Source organism: Temnothorax longispinosus, chromosome 9 (assembly GCF_030848805.1).
Source record: "Temnothorax longispinosus isolate EJ_2023e chromosome 9, Tlon_JGU_v1, whole genome shotgun sequence".
Taxonomy (NCBI): Eukaryota; Metazoa; Arthropoda; class Insecta; order Hymenoptera; family Formicidae; genus Temnothorax; species Temnothorax longispinosus.
In genome coordinates, this window is record NC_092366.1 from 7,247,472 (window position 1) to 7,264,782 (window position 17,311).

Here is a 17,311-nt window from a genome sequence, read left to right on the forward strand (position 1 = left end):
ATTTCGGAAAATACCGCAACTTAAAATTGGGTGTTTTCCTCGCCTCGATAGTAAGAATCCAATATGGCCGCGGTGACTACCCAGTAGTGCGATTCTGTAACTCGTTATGAGGTAGGCCGGTATTCATAGTCTTCAAGATCGTCTTAAGTAATGTCTTAAGACGCTAATACGGCTCTGTGATTGGTTCATGACATCTTAAGATTGAACTTAAGACGGTCTTAAATAACTATGAATACCGGCCGATCGACTATCGTTGCGCAGATATTTTATATGGTAAAAAAGCTGCGCAATTGTCGTTATAGCTCATAACGACGGCATAACGAGTTACAGAATTGCACTCCAGGTGCGGCGCGCATGGCGGTTCGGTTGCCGGTTTAGACAGAGAGAAACTAATAGAAAAAGGCAGACTGAAAACACAAACAGTAAAGTATACCATTAAAAAATAAATACACGGGGTATAAAGTTTCTTGCATCACAAGCGTACGCAAATAAAGCGAATGTAGCTTTTCGAGAGCATCGCGGGAATTTAATTGATAAATTTTGGAAGTTTAGAATTGAATATATATATATATATATATATAATATAGAATTTTTCGCACATCTTTTTAAATCAAAGTATGTTACATCTTTGCCCTTTTTCTCTTCACATGTGCTTTATTCTTGTTTCTTAGTTACCTCATATCTCTTCCGATTTCCGCTGATATTATTGGCGATACGTTGATACTTCTTGTCAAAAGACACGGCAGAAGAATAATCTCTTGGAGTATAATGATATTTTACAAATTGATAGATAAGTATAATGTTTGAAATCAGAAAGATCGACAAGACAGATTTGAATGCGATTTATTTGATGACACAGTTAATTATCGTTATTTGAATAGAGTTTGGAGTGCGGCGCTGTGTACAGCGTATGTATAAATACCGTACAAACGTAAAAAACTTGTAAATGCGACTGTATTATCGCATATACATATATATAATATATGAGTAACGTTGATGTGTCCCCTTTTCTTTTTACTTCATCGCAGCCGGGGACACCATGCCACCGATCATGTACATTATATATAGTCTTCGTGAACGCCGAATTATCTCCTGTGATTGTAATTCTTCAGTCAGCATCACATTTTCATTTTTCTCGTATTCTTTTTTTAATGAAAATGTATAAAAGCATTTAATTTTTAGAAAATTATACCCAGCAAACACAGAATACACTGAGTGCGTAATTTGCTATCAAATTGCGCACACGGTGTATTCTGTGTTTGCTGGGTATTTATCTAAAACGTAATAAATCTACAATTAAAAAACTGAGAATAAAATTGATCGTAGTAATTATGATTATTTTCTTGAGCAATATTTTCTAACGAAAAATAAATATTTATTTTATTATGGCAAAATTAATTTATTGCTGTAAAAAAATTTCTTTTTGGAGATAAAAAAAAAAGATACAAAGATTTTGTTATCTATTACAAAATATGATACATTTCAAATGTAAAATATATAAGAAAGATCGCAAGTAAAATTATCGCAAGAGATATCGGGGCCCATTCGTGTGGGACTTTGAATCGAATTCGCATATCTAGCGCAATCTATCTCGCATTGTGTTTCGTATTTACAACGTTACATGACCAGAATTATTCACGTACCTTACAAACTAATTAGAAATTTTATTTTTGTAATATATATATAATATATATATATAATATTTAGCGCCGTCGTCGTTCAGGTATGAATGTATATATATACTATTTATATATATATATATTATATTAACATTTTTTAATTAAATAGAGCTTTCGTAGCAAAGTATGTATAAATAGACTATTTTTGCACAGACCATGATCCTTTCGAACTTACTCGCTTTATCTCTGTCTGCTTTATGAATGAGAGTCGTCTGCTTATTCACCCCTTGAGATCTGTCTACATTTAAATAATTTTACCTGAAAAATAGTCGGACGAGAGAGGAATCTCTACCTCTTCTTTGAGAATTCCTCGGTTCGAAACCGTTTTTTTTTTGCACCTGCCATTAATACTGTATACCGAACGACAAGATCAATGCGATTTTTTTTTCAATTACGCGCTCGTCGCATCTCGTCGTGAATGAAAAATGCGTCCCATCAAAATAGAATTCCGCAAACGGCAGCGTGTAGAAATTATTGCATCGGGTTCGTGTGTACGCCCCACGAAAAATTAATGGACCGAAAGAAATCGGCGAAATCAAATTTTTAATACTTCTAAGATGTTGCTAATTCTTTCAAGAAATAAATTGCGACGATACGATTAAATAAAAAAATTTATTTAGAACATACCTAAAATGCCCTGATCAAGAAGTTAATATTTTTTATTATTGCTGGAATTCTTTTTATTTCCGTAAAATAAAACAATTATTATTTAATTTTCCGAATCATTAGCTTTAACTAAGATGGTTTTAATTTAATTTTCTCAATTCCGAAAATGTAAAACTTATCTTCGTAAAATGGATTTCTTTCGGCTTACCTATTTTTCTTAGGAGCGAAGAGTCGCCTTATCTTCTTTGTTTATTTAATATTACATATCACACCTAGATGCTGAATGCACGTAGAAATCTATAAAACTAGGCCAGCTTTAATAGGCATCTCGAGTCCCTCTTAGATCATTACAAAGCTATTGTTGGTATTAAAATAGTGTGGTCTTAAAATAGCTGGCGTTTCGTGATTTCTTTTAATCTTATTGTATTTCAGAGGGTCCTTAAATATGTAATTTGATGTTTATTACGATAAGGATTTATACCGACAATGTTTAACTGATCTGCTCTTATCTCGGAAGTACAATTTAGCGATAATTTTCTTTCCAGAATTTTAATCTTAGAAATTTTAATCTTAGAAAAATTGCGCTGATTATTTTCCCTGATAAGGATACTTCTCGTTAATAATTACCTTTTACAAATAATTTCCTGTTAATCTGAATTCGGCGATTGGAATGGTTGTTTACTTGCGAGAGCTATTGATCTGTACTTTTTGTAGTATTTTTAGTGTTCAACGGTCGATACGCGGGTCTCGACCTTTCGGCGATGAATTTTGTTCATGATATCTTGCTAATTTAAAGTGCCGATTCTACGCCTCTTGACGAAGATGTCGAGCTGCTCAAATCTTCTGAGTGGCGTGTATGTGACGAGTCGAGGGAGGTCACCGAGTCGCTGTCGTTGCTGTGCGGACTCGAGTAATTAGCTGCTTCCTGCAGCCTCATCAGCATGTTAAGCTATAAAAATAGATTTAAGAAAATTAAAGTTGATTAACAAGTTAATTAATAAGGTTCTTGATTACCATTGAATAGTTCTTACATATAAAGCAACATAAATAAAACAGTAAATTTCTCTATAATTAATATGCAGTAGATATGTAATAGAATTATGTAAATTTCATCTTCTTTCTCTTTGTTACAATTGTTCTATTTATTTAAGAGAATAATTTCCCATGACACGATAAAAATGTATAATTAATCTATATATAGAAATTATCATTATTATTACTACGTTCAACAGTTTATTTAGATCGCTGAATTGCTTTGATGACGTATATCACATTCTGATATTACATCTATGAATATTAATATCCTTCAATTTGAGAGATTCACAAATCTCAGGAAACTTCTTTTCAATTTTCCGAATATATAAAACTAAAAATTCTCCTATAAATATCTGTGTTTTAAAGTTCCCGAGTTTTAATACTCTGAATACTGACCAGAGGATCTCCTTCAGTATCACTGTGAGTACTTCCGAGGCTCTTAACACTGGAGGCGCCTACACCCGAAGTGTGCCCGCTGGAGACGACATCGTATCCCACATCTTCGGGTCTCAGACGTAGAAGAGCGTCGCTGCCGCCGTGCACGGCATGCGTCGAGATCCATGGATAACTGGACGTGATAAATTGCGCTGGATCCTCCCAGGTTGCCTCGCCATTTCCGTTCCCGCGTCTTCCGTATAGCGTCAATCCTTCTCTGACTGCCTCCACCAGATAAGGTATTACTGAATAGTTCCACAGGTCGGTAAACCACACTTGAGAACCAGCTACTTCCATTGGACATGACAGGAAGAGTCGCGGTCCTGATAAATTATTAATATTATTATTATTATTTATCTATTTGTAATTATTGGTGATAGGAAAATTGGAGATAGTAAAGCAGTAGAATTTTACCGTAAATATTCTTTAAATTTTGCGATTGAAAGTCACTGATTCTACTATCGTATTGATATTAAGAGAACTGATAATTAAAGATAGTAAATTGTTGAGACGTTTTATTTTAAATTGGAAATAACGGGCTCTTTTGAAAATTGGGTTCTTTTGAAATGTGGAAATGTGTTTTCAATATTTTAAGTAAATATTACCTATAGTGACATCGGAGCTGCTATGGGTTTCTAGAAACTTGTTGAGATGCAGCCATACACGCGGCAGCCACTCGACTACTGCCGCCATTTCCGCGTTCCTTGTCCCAGCGCACTCGCGCAGTTCATGCTCCAGTAATTTCCTTCTCAAATAACGTCCCAAGAATCCCTTGACCGGCTCCATATGATTCGCGCATAATACCCACCTGTTTAATCACATAATCAAAATTACATAAACAAATTACATAATCAGGTTAAAAAATCTATCTTTTATCCCTTCATCGTTTAATTAAAAAGACTAAATATATTACATTTTACTTTACACCGTAAGATGAATTGCAATACATTCATAACTAGTGATTCTGAAACTAATTTTTAGCATTTAACTTCTTATCGAAGATCTCTCTTCAAGACTTTTTAGTTACATCCAAAATAAGATCTAGAAATTACTAAAATAATTTTACATAGGTATCTATTATATTAAAATTATAGATTAAATAAGAGTTATAGTTTACAAGAGTGAAAATACCTGAAGTTATGATGTAACTGTAAGTTGGTGGTACTGCAGGTGGCCTGGCTCATAGTACCGATGATAGCAGGACACGATAAATGCCTGGTTCCTAGAAGACCGCTGAAGAGTTCACCCAGTGATGCCGCGTGTTGAAGATTTTCCAAGATAATCACCCTAGGTAGTTCATCAGCGGCGTTCGAGTCGCATCTTTCGGCGATGTGTGCAAGATATTGGCGCAATTCCTTGCTGGACTTATGATCGACGTTGAAAGTCGCAACGGCGGCAGCGTCCTTCGTGTCATTGTCGGCGTCTACTAGGGCGTTCGCCAGTTTCCCGGCTAAATAACTCTTTCCTGTACCACTTGGACCGCATAGAATCACTCTACGGTGTTCCGTCAGGAGGGAAATCAGTCGCTGAACGATAGAGCGCGGTATCAAAGTATCTACCGCCAGCCAGGAATAGCCCGATAGCACTAGATAGATAGTTTTTACGTGGCCGACTAGGTAGCCGCAGGGTAACAATTCGGGATGCTGAGAATCGGTAGTGCATCTGTGAAGTGGAGAGAAAAGTTTTAATTATTTTATATCAAGATAGAAAAGCTAAATCTCAATACGGAGTGCTTCTATGAAATTAAAAATTCATCCATTATTAAAAATCGTATATCTTATCTAGATATTAGATAAAATTTATACTATTTTAGTGTTTTTTAAATAAATACACACCTCGAAGCCTCGCCGAAATGATAGGCGGCGACACATTCAACGCCAAGACCCAGATTCGTCACGGGATCCACCCGAGAAACGTATTCCTTGAAGCAACGCCTCACCATAGAGTCCAGCGCGTCCCAGCTGGTCTTGTTGCTGATGCATACGCTGGCGATCACGCAGTGTGGTGGTTCCCCTACGGTACCGTCGGCGGAACTCCCGGTAATCAAATTGTAGTTGAAATTTCGTTCACTGCCAAGATAGACGGCCACATTGATCCTCTTGCCGTCAGTGTCTTGCTCGAGAACCGGTTCCGTGGTTGTCGCGCTCGACGGCACCACGGAGTGTTCGACCGGGACGTTAAGATCTTCCAATTGATCGGCCGTGGAACTGACATCGCCGTTCGACAGCGCTGCGACACTCGACGCCACCTCGGTCATGCTGAAGCGTCGATCTGGATCACTAGGTAGAGAGGACTGCGATGAGGTGAGCGACTTCGAGGTCACTAGTCGTTGGAGACGTTCATTGTTCTGCTTCAAATTCAGCATCTCGTACTGTGGGAGAGAAGTGATAAGTTCACACGAAATATATTAATAAATGTAAAATATATTTTTATTCGTAGGTGTAAAAATTACGCTCTTTCTCTAATTTTAAGTAAAAAATTTGAAATATTAACTGTAAGTCGTTAAACTTGTCGAATCTGACTGAACTTTAAATCATATAGTATATGAGAATTTCTTTTCTAAATAAAAACTGTATACTCACCCTCATCTTGATGACCGTGTCCTTTAAAGATTCCAGTTGATGAGCCGACGATAACGCTTCCAATCTGATGTCTGTGAGCACCAGGTCTTTCTCCCTCAATTGCTTCTTCAATTCATCCACGTCTTCGTCCTCTTTCTTGTATAATGCCGAGCTGCTCTTGCTTCCTGACAAAGGATTCTCATGATCGGGAGACTTCTGGCCGTTGCTCCTCGCAGTCTGTGCTCTCGAAGACTCGTGTTTGGACGCGGTTGGCAGTCTAGGACTGTTTGGAGCGCTCAGATCACCGCCAGGGCTCTCCTTGCAGTCCTCGGCATCGGAGACCGAACCGTGTCGATTCTTACGCGACCTCGAGAAAGCTTTGGAGAAAGAGCTGCGTAACCAGCCCTTCTTCTTGTGATGACTGCTGCTGGCCGAGCAGGCGCTGCTTAGCGAGTTCAGAGATGTCACGCTGTCCGCGGACAATTGTCTCGCCATCGACGCGCCCTGATGATGATTGTTGCTACTGCTGCTGCCGGTGCAGCCGGTGGTACCGGATTCGGAGTCACCTAAAGTATGACGCCGACCATTGTTCGCGGCTGGACCGTTGTTCAATCCAGCTTCGGCACTCTGCTTGCGCAGCCTCTCGATCGTTTCTCGGAGTTCTTGAAGCTCGGAATCCTGAAAAATTGCCGGCAAAAAAACAATTGTTTTTAATGACAAAAATATTGTACGTCTGCATCAAGTGTCGATTAAATCTAAAATGTGACGTGTTTATACATTTCTTTTTGCTTTTTAATGAAATTCAACGGTGGTATATATCATTTTATGCATATATGCAATTAAAAATTTTTGCAAAGAAAGGTCTCTTATTATCAAATCGCGACGATTTATTAAAACTTAATATTCTTATATAAATAATTAATACTTTTGCAGTGTTTTTACCTTCTTTTCAGCTGTAGCTGTGAGTTGCTGCAATCTCTGGGTCATATTGGACAATGATTGCTCAAAAGCTGAGACCACATGAGCCTGAAACAAGCAAATGACGCACACTTTTTAATATCCGTATAATTTTGTCAAGTATTTTAAATTTAAATTTTCATAGACTAATCACTTATTATGATAATAAGTCTATAAACAATTGCATCATTCCTGTTTCGAACAACATAATTGTATAAACCTTTAGAGCAATAATTTTGAGACATATAATTTTATATTATAAAATTGTATTATACTATATTCACCACACGTATTAATCCTATTTCTGTTTTATTAATTATGTCGTGTATCGTTGTATTATTTATTTCCTTACTTGATACTTATATGAACAGAGTTTGCAATTGTCAAGATGCAAAAATGAAGTGTACAATGTGATTCTGTCAAAGTAATTTCTACGTTATTTCTACGTTGTCAAATAATAACTATGTTTTAAACAGCGCCTGGCAAGGTAATTTCGACGAACGTGCGGGGCGGAGATTAATAGTCTTTGTGGTAGTCTTTTTTGCGAGAAGTACCTATCGCGGTGCCCATGCCGTGTCGGAGTATCGAACTCGTGTTTCCCGTCACGTAATTACTCTCTCAGAATCTAGACGTGTTTTCAACGCTACGCCACGAAGCGAAGAAGATAATCAGCCGTGGCGTAGGAAGAAAGTGTTCACGCCGACGAAACGCTTGATATAATCTAAACTAGAGCGATGCAAATCCTCTGTCGATTTCTTTTTCTGTTCTTTCTTTGCTCCACCGATTTTCTTTGTCCATAACAACGAACAACAGTGACTGTTCGTTGTTAACATTGCTCTTTTTCAAAGCTTTTACAACTCGCTGTTATTACAATTTGCGACTGTAACCGATATGGCGATGACACGCTTGGTTTAACGGTATTTCATTTCAACTTAAGAGTTTGCAACATCGCTGATGTCTAACGTACATTATGGTTAAATTTTGATTATTTTTCCAAATGAGAAAATAACAGCCTTGTAATAATGATGATGCGCGAGAGTTTCGGTAATTGCCGTGACTCCGGTTAAGAGTCGTTTAGATTGAATGGATGCGAAACACTACCTAAAGAGGTGTAATATATATATATATATAACTTGAGAGAATTTGGTAATTGTAATTAAAAAAAATTGAAAATAAAAATTTACGATTTTTGAACATAAAAGTGGCTATAACTCGGAAACGGCTCATTTCCGGACCTATGTTTGTATGAACTTTTTTGCTTGTTTTTGGGTCCCGAATCACCTCCCAAAGTGGAGTAGGCGATTTTTCGGACACCCTGTATATATATATATATATATATATATATATATATATATATATATATATATATTATATATAAAATTAATATTATTATCATGTTACTCGCTTTTATTATTTGTCGTGTAATTTAATTGATTAAATTTTGGCTATTTTTTAGTTGAAATTTTTTTGAATTTGTTTATCAATAATTCACTAACAATTTCTATTATTAATAGCTACGTATTGCGTATTGCGCACATGGAACGTGTCTCTTTGTTTTTGACATTTAACACACTTTAAAACATTCTATATTCTATACAGTCGTACATGTGACACGCGAAATCTCTCGACAAGAAAAGCAACAATTTTACACTTTCACGGTGAGACAAATTTACGACGAATGCCCATAAAATATAAAATTGTTTTGTAACTTTTATTATTTAAAATAATATGTATATCTGCATGATTGCAAATTTTATGTTACAAAAAAGTTGTGTCGAAACTCTAACAGAAAGTAGAAAATTCATGCATTCCCCTGCTAGTTTGCTAAAAATTTATGAAATGTTGTTATTATTATTAATGTACACAATTAGTAGTACAATGACTATTAAACATCATCATATGATACTTAATAATTATTTTATTGCCACATTAAAACTTTTTTTGAATTACCGTCGAATTTTTGCAGCATTTTAATAAATAGACCTTTTAATTAGTTAGTTTATTACTATCTCCTTTCTTATTTATCTTTATTTTATTCATATAGCGATCTTATACATAACGATAAGACATTGGTAAACATAATTAAGGGACGTTGAAGATTAAAATATCGCGGTCGAGCCGTTCGCCCGCGACGTACTCTCGTCAAGATGCACCGGCGCTCGCTTGGTGTTTTTCCCTGGAGAACAAGGCAAGTCACTGTGTACCGCTCGCGATGCATTTTACTCCTCGGCACGTGCGTTTTTGCCGCAGGCTTCCGGTCCAGTTTTTAGCTCCGTCCGTCCTCGACTTGGCCGACCCTTCGTTAGGTTCGTTGCACAACGAGACGAAACCGAGACTTTTCCTCCGGTGAAAGGAAACTTTTCTCTATTATTATAAGAAGTTGATATCAGGAATATATTAATATGTAACAATAATTTGATATAAATTAGATACTCTCACCATCTATATTCATTCTGAGCCTCGGTAAAAACATAGTCTGTCACGTTTTTCTATATATAGAGTCTACGTAGGATATAAATAATGCAATTATATATTTTAATTGTATTAACTCTTAGCCCGAATTGACTTAATTTTATCTAACTTCGACTTGAGAGAGAGAAAGTTTTCTTTTTTGTAATCTTCCATTAACTTCAAACTTCCAGCATATTAATCTTGGAGAAAAAAATATAATTATGTTGTCAATGTGTATTCCTTTGAAAAAAATTCGATCTTCTACATATTTAAATGTTCGTATTTCGCAATTGCTATCTCGATTACCATTGCGCCGTCACAACTACGCGTCATCGGATTGCACCTGAAAAAGTACATTGGGATCTCGATGTATCGAACGCAATCTGACGTGAGGTACGCCTGAAATAAAGTGCTCGAGAAAGGTGTAAGGCCGAGTAAGGCGAGTAGGGTGTGGGTCGTCGTTTTTACGAGCGTACATCGTGTACTCACTTCTCGGATGCATCTCGGCCTCGGCAGTAGGTGAAGCCGGGCACATTAGAGGCAAGCGTGGGAGCCAATATTTACAGCCCATACCAAGACTCATGCAAGTGGAGTAAGTGGCCCCACCGACCTCATTCGGCTCCGAGTACTTTTATCTTTTTTGAATAAACGTGCAGAATGGTTCGCGTTATACTTATTTTAAAAACTAAAATGATAAAGGTGTCCAGACATAGGTCTTAATTGTCTCGGCGGTCTCGGCATTGGTACATTTATTTTATGTTATGATTTTTATGTTGAAAAAAATGTCTAGTGTTATATTAATCCTGAGTTGTAATCGAAGTATGATATATCGTCCTTACATACTGAAATTATTATCTATCTGTTTTAATGCTGCTTAATCAAGTGTACAAATTTACTTGGGTTTAAACAGCTTTTTTATCGAAAGTATAAAGGTCAATGTTCGAAGGAGAGACCTCATATCCCGGCTGCAGAATCACGTCGAGAGTCATTCCACGTTGCGCACGTTAAAGTAATAAGGTGGGACAATGGGCCCCGAGACACCCGCCCGCGGCAAACGAATTACATGTCCCACCGTTTGCTGTTACCGTTTTACGAGCGGTATAATTCCTCCGGAATTACGCGCGGCTCTAGAATCGCACCCATACAGAAACGGGCAGAATCCTCGGCTCCCACCGGTCCCTTTGTTCACGATCCTGACGAAACTCCACGCTCGTTTCTCTGCGAGAAAAAAGGTCTCGCTGATTGTCCTCTTAGAATTTTATGATCGCATGATATTTCGAGAAAGAAAAAGATGGTGCTTATATTCGTGGAAACAATGGCGAACAGCTGACTCGGGCGTTCGAGATTTAAGGGTCGATCCCGAAGGAATCTCTTGGGATCTTTACGTGGTAACGGGATAGCGATCAATGCGAGTTCGACGACCGTGTTTTTATTCTGCAAATAAAGACTCTACTCAGAAAAGGCTATGGTCAGTAAAGAGTTATGACTCATTGAATAATACTAAAATTTTGCTCAAATAGCCCCCTCTAGACGAGTTACATTATTTATATCTGAACGGAAAAAGTGTGGAAAAATTTGAAAAAATTATTTTTGTACCCTTAAAGGTATAGGGAATATGTAAAATAATTATCGAGGAAATAATAAATGGTCGTGCAAAAGGCATTCGGTCATTTAAAATGGAATTACTCCAAGGTCTTATAATTATTATATATAGTTATTAAGTGCAATAAACCAATTTTATGCGCTAATTATATTTTATATCAAATATCAGATATAAATTTACATTCACCTTAAAACCCGTCCCTAATAAAATATAAATTAATTACTAATTAGGTGTATTTACTTCTTAATTAGATATACATATATAAAAAAATATATTGCAAGCAAATAAACTGTAAGAAAAACAATTTTCTACAAATTTTTTTCCTTTTATTGATATGCATTTTTTGCAAAATATTTATTATAATTATATAAGACTATAAAGAGATAATTTATAGGCATTAAGTTTAATTTCTCAAATACATGGAAAAAATTTAACGAAATCTCCCAAGACCTTGTAATTCCGTGGAATCCGCGTCTCGAATTTTTCGAGCGATATTGCAACATCCTGTAACGTTTCGCCGAGAAGAATATCACACTTCTGCGGCCTGGGAACTGTTAGCCCAGTTAGCTCGGGTCGTAACGCTTCGAGGATTACGCCGTGTTCACAACGTACATTATCCTCGATGTTCCCATCACAATAATGTACATCCCCGTATAATTGCTTGAGCAGAAAGGAGGGTGAGGGTCAGCATTATACTTAATAATTAATGCCACAAGGACATTTTCCACTTAAAGGCCAAGGTCTCCTTAAGTGCGCTCTCATATATATTTCACGTATCTTTTTTTCAAGTCTCTCTTTGAGAATATTTTTTTCCTAAATATTTTATTATTATTTCAAAAATATTTATTATTTTTCCTATAATAATGGCAATATTTCCTTGCATTTTGCTTCCTTTCTTCTCATTTTATTACATTTTACACAAATATTACTGTTTATATGGAACATTGTCTTTTAAAGGCAACATGCGTTTAAGATACATCTCATAAATAGTGCTGTATCTTATTTATTAGCTAGTGAATACACTTTGTAAATTTATAAATTGTTAAAATTGAGAGTGAAAATAGTAAATAGGTCAATTATTGTGATTAGCGTTATTAATCGTGACGAGAAGAAACAAAAGAGAAAAAAAATCATAATTTTGTTTGAAAATTGAAAAAACGAGAATATATCTACGTGTATACGAGAGGGTATATGTTTACATACGATACCCGGTCGAAAGTGCACCCCCGAAACGCATAAATCTTTCTCTCTCCTGCATGCAGAAGCGGTTGCGGCAGGGATCCCGCAAGGGTGTTTATAATACGACGGTCTGTCACAAATCCCAATGACAGTTTTATATCCTTCTACCACGTGGCGTTTAAACTTCTCTTGGATGTTTCGACCCGATGGAGAGAGCAGAATAAGGAAATAGGATCACGATTTATGAAAATTGCTTCAGCAGGAATATCTGTTTTTAGGTTTCGATTTCGATAAGTAGAGAGTCCTTTCTAAGGAAAATGCCTCTCTTTTGTTAGTGATTCATTCTTAAGAAAAGGATTTTAAATTTGTAATTTTAAAATTTTATTTTATTTCAAATTAAATTACTAAATTTTTAATATATTATCCTAAATCTGTCTTAAATACACAAAATGTAAATTAAATTAAAATATAAAATAAGAAATATTAAGATAAATTAGCATAATATTAACGTTAACGTAAACTAAGAAATAAAATTATATAAAATTTTCTTGGGTGGAGAAAGTAAGCAGGAGGCGTGTCGTACGAAGCGCCGCGCTGCTTGTGACTAAAATTGATGTTTTAATCAGTGCGGTTGCAGAGTTTCGAGACCGCGAAAGAGCGGATTGCATAAGAAGACGGAATACATAGTAGAGAATAAAATTCGCGATTGGCCAATCGTTTCTGATGCCAGTCAATTGTGCAATTGCTCCCGCGGAGTCTTCGATAATCGTGAACTGTTTTCCTTCATCACTTCGTTCTCAATATCTCAATAGACGACGGAGAAAAAGGCGTGAGAAAAGGGCTTGCCTTTTTGACGAGTCAATAGTGTAAAGCAGGATTTAATCGAGTTAGAAGTAACGTCTTACTATTTAAACGTAATCAAGGAAGGATAGATAATTTTTATACATATATAAAAGTCTAAGAAAACATTGAAAGTAAAAATTAAAACTAAAATAGAAATTTTTTCAGAAATGTTTGGAACACGAATAATCTTACGCGAGACGCAAAACGTGATATATGTGATTCCAATTGTCTCTCATCGGGGTAGGGCCGATGATACGATTACAAAGAGTATGCCGAAGTATGCGCGCATAATTATTCAATCGGGACTACGAGTGGTATTGTCGACCTACGCTTTATTACGCGTCGCCGTCGTCTTTCTAAATGCGCTGACGGAATGCGCTGAGCTCAATTTTGACGGCGAGGCCTCATTATCGAATTTATTATTTCATTGCTTTAACTACCCGCAATGGTTACTGCGAATAAATCATATCTATTGTGTATACATATATATATATATATATATATATATATATATATATATATATCGTTTGGAGTCGATGCACTCCGATTGACGTAGATATCTATATGACAATTCATACATGTACACAAGACAGAAAATATATTATCTTTTCTTCATTTTTTGTTCATTAAATATCATTATTTACTTTAATATCTATAACAATTTCAATAATCTATCCTAATTATTCTAATTATTTATATCTTGATAACTAATGTTTAACGCGATAAACTGTATTTGCAATAAAATATCAATTTAAAGAAATTAAATAAATCAGTTGCATGTTTATAAAAGTAACATTTAATGCATGTAAGATGAGAGGACAATTAACATAATTTTATATGTGGTAGTACGATCGGTTTTTCATGACTTTTATAGCATAATATAATTTGATTGCAAGGCTAATTGTGCAGACATTGAAAAAGTTGCCACATGGTTCTCGTCAAAGTAATAATTCCATAAAGTCATCTGTTTATTGCACTAATATGGCTTGTTCCTCGATTACACTTTGATGTTTGTGGCAATGCAAAATATACAATCTTGCAAATTTAAATGCTATGTATGTGATCTGATCTATTGTATTTTGTTGCGAATTTACATTGAATATATCGAAACTAAGTGCATACTTAATAAATTCTAAATTATAATTTTCTGTATTATATAAACGCTGAATAGTTTCTTAGAAATTAATATCTCTAATTTTTGTCCATTTCTCAACGTGTGCACATTTTTATATAATTATTATCATTATAGTTCTCACATTGAGAACTACTGACCTAAAGTCGCGAGGTGCAACCGCAATTTCGACGTGCCTGTCCCTAATTAACGCTATACATCGACGCGGACGATATCTAATTTACCTGTAAGGATGGGCAACTGCGATGCCTGTACTTCTTGGTAGCCAGCTCCCACCAGGGTATCACATTCTGAGTTTCTCGTGGTTTCACAGGATCACTAACCGCATGTTCGTATAACGGCTCCAAGATGGGTCCGTTCCCAGAGAACCTCCTAAGAGAATCAGGTTGATCCTTTGCGGGATTTCCTCGTCTCGGTAGAGTAGCGAAAGCGCTAGCTTGAACCTTGCCGTCTGTTTCCTTAGATTCTAAAGAATTGTGTCTAGTTCTGGGAAAAAGATCCTGTCGCTGTAAGCGATTGGATCGTTCTAATTGTCCTTTAAGAATCACCTCGGTGGCGTCCATAACATAAAAAGGACCTTGCTGAAGGACTTCCGCGAGATTTTCATCAGCGTTTTGCTTTCGATCGACATCGTTACCATTTGAGCAAGATTTCGGTAGATCAGAATCATCGTGAGAGAATCTTTCACCATCAAGAACGTCCTCGCTAGACTTGTGAAGCGGTCTCGAAGATATTTTGAGTCTTCTCGAGGGCAGGGTGTCATATCGACGGTCCTTCAAGCGATTCTCCATAGATCGTACCTGCTCTAGTTTGCCTGAAACCCTTTCCAGAACCTCGTTAGAAGCTCGTTCTTTCCTCAATAATGATTTCTCCTGGTCGACTCGAGAGCGATTCCTGCGAATCGTACTGGTGACCGGCAATCGATCCTTCTGAATCGAAACTTCGTCGTCTGTCGACGATGATGAATCTTTGACTTCTAAACCTGCAGATTTGCTTCTCCTCGGATTATCGTTATCGATATTAAATTTTGATTGATCCTGCGAGTTGCTTTTTCTCAATACCAGCTCTTGAGAAATCTTGTTCCAAGCTGGATCTCGTTTTTGAGAATCACAAATCTTTGGTAGTTCCGTCAAGGACTCACTGATTGCGTATAACGATTCAGTGGATTTGCTTGATGAGGCGGTGGTGGATCCCGTCGAATGTCTGGATGTATTCTCAATGGATGAGGATCTCGGCAGAACTTTGGGCGGAAGTCTACCCTTAGAATTGGGTCTGCGAAGATACTTGATATCTTTCCTGGATTCTTTATCATTTTTCTCTTCAATAACTTCATCTATATCGGCGCTGATAGGCGGCATAGGTGCCATGTTTCTCTTTCTCACGTAGCCGAACAAGTTTCCAGATTGATTTTGCGGCAGCAATTCGCCTTTAGCAATTCTGTTGATCACTCCGTAAGTTCTGGGATTCGCCTTCATCACTTCGTAATTTTTGTCGATCTCCGCGAGATTCCGGTTGATGTCTTCGATGTATTTGGCCGTAGTGCGGTAGAGATCGCCGCTGGGAACATAGTTTCCGTCAACTATGACCAATCGACGTTCGCGCCTGGGCTTGGAGAACACTCGGGGAACTGCATAAATGGGTTGTTGGTCTTTGGAAAATCTCCGTTTAGTATTTTCCAGATCATTCTTGAAGACGGAAGTGCTCTTTGAGTTCCTTAGAAGATCGTTTTTGACATTTTCTAGATCTCGAGCGCTCTTTTGTTTGTCATTTTCCATTTCAATGTAATAAGGATCATCCTTATTTTTAAAGATACAATTGTTTTTCGAATATTTTATAGAGCGATTGTTGAGATTCTCGACATCCTCCTTGGGTTCCTTAAAAACATCGCATCGATTGTTATTGATATTAATGAAATTATTCTCCTGCGAAATCGTATCGACGACGCAGAAGGGTTTCAGGTTTGTTAGATTATCTTCAACCGGTACCGTATCATAAACTCGCCGATCGCAGTCATAACGAACGCAGTCTTCAGGCTTCCATCCATACTGGCCGCAGAAATTGGTGTTAGCTTGATGATCCCCTTTTTGCACTTCAGCATTCTTATCATTATTTTCCCTTAAACGCTGAAGATTGCCTTGCGCTGACAGAGCGCTGTTTCTCGAGTTGCTGCCGAGTTTGTCCCGACGGGAGAACGTCTTCAGCGTTACCTTACGCGGCTCTTCGAAATCCCGCGATCTGATGGCACGTAGGGTACCGTAATTCTCGATCAAAGGTTGATCCTGGCCAAGGTCGGCCCATCTGGGCACCTGTCGCGCATCTTCCGAGACCACCCGGAAGTTTGAGAGGCGCGGCAAAGCGTACGGGCCACCTGCCTCTTTTAACAATTCCTCGGAATCGGAACGATAGACGGCACGCGGTCTGCCGCGCGATCTTATGGTCGCATAGCCATCGTGAACGCGGCGTGAACACACGTTTACGTCCATCTTCAACAAGCTGTTACAAACTTCTTCTTTTTGACATGTGAAACCAGCAAAGGTTCACATGATAAATATTTTAAGAGATACAATACGTCTTGAAGAAAATGAAAAAGATAACAGTCAAAAAATATTGTAGATATTCTTCTTTCTAATTTTCAAGACTTTCCATTTTTGTTTCACTTAAAAGAAAATAATTATCTGTTCCGTATGTTACTTTTCACTGCAAAGAACATGACTTTTTATTTTTTAATTTTGAAAGAAGCTGTATCTTGCTTTCTTTTAATATCTCAAATCTATCTTGCAGATTGTAATTTAATTTTTAATTTATGCTTTATCACATTGCTCTAAATTTA

General features: G+C 36.9%; 1 protein-coding gene across 5 annotated transcripts in view; it reads right to left on the bottom strand.

Moving 5' to 3' along the window:
* Positions 1-827: 827 nt before the first annotated feature.
* Sick (sickie) overlaps positions 828-17,311 on the bottom strand; it is a 126,820-nt gene continuing 110,336 nt past the window's right edge. For all 5 annotated transcript variants that reach the window (XM_071788942.1, XM_071788940.1, XM_071788941.1 and 2 more), the window contains 7 exons: positions 7,259-7,342; positions 6,338-6,994; positions 5,591-6,126; positions 4,887-5,417; positions 4,361-4,563; positions 3,717-4,078; positions 828-3,234 (listed from right to left, as the gene is read on the bottom strand). In XM_071788942.1, coding sequence (XP_071645043.1) covers positions 3,076-3,234; positions 3,717-4,078; positions 4,361-4,563; positions 4,887-5,417; positions 5,591-6,126; positions 6,338-6,994; positions 7,259-7,342 — 2,532 coding nt within the window. In that variant the 3' untranslated portion in view covers positions 828-3,075. The remainder of the gene's footprint in view (positions 3,235-3,716; positions 4,079-4,360; positions 4,564-4,886; positions 5,418-5,590; positions 6,127-6,337; positions 6,995-7,258; positions 7,343-17,311) is intronic.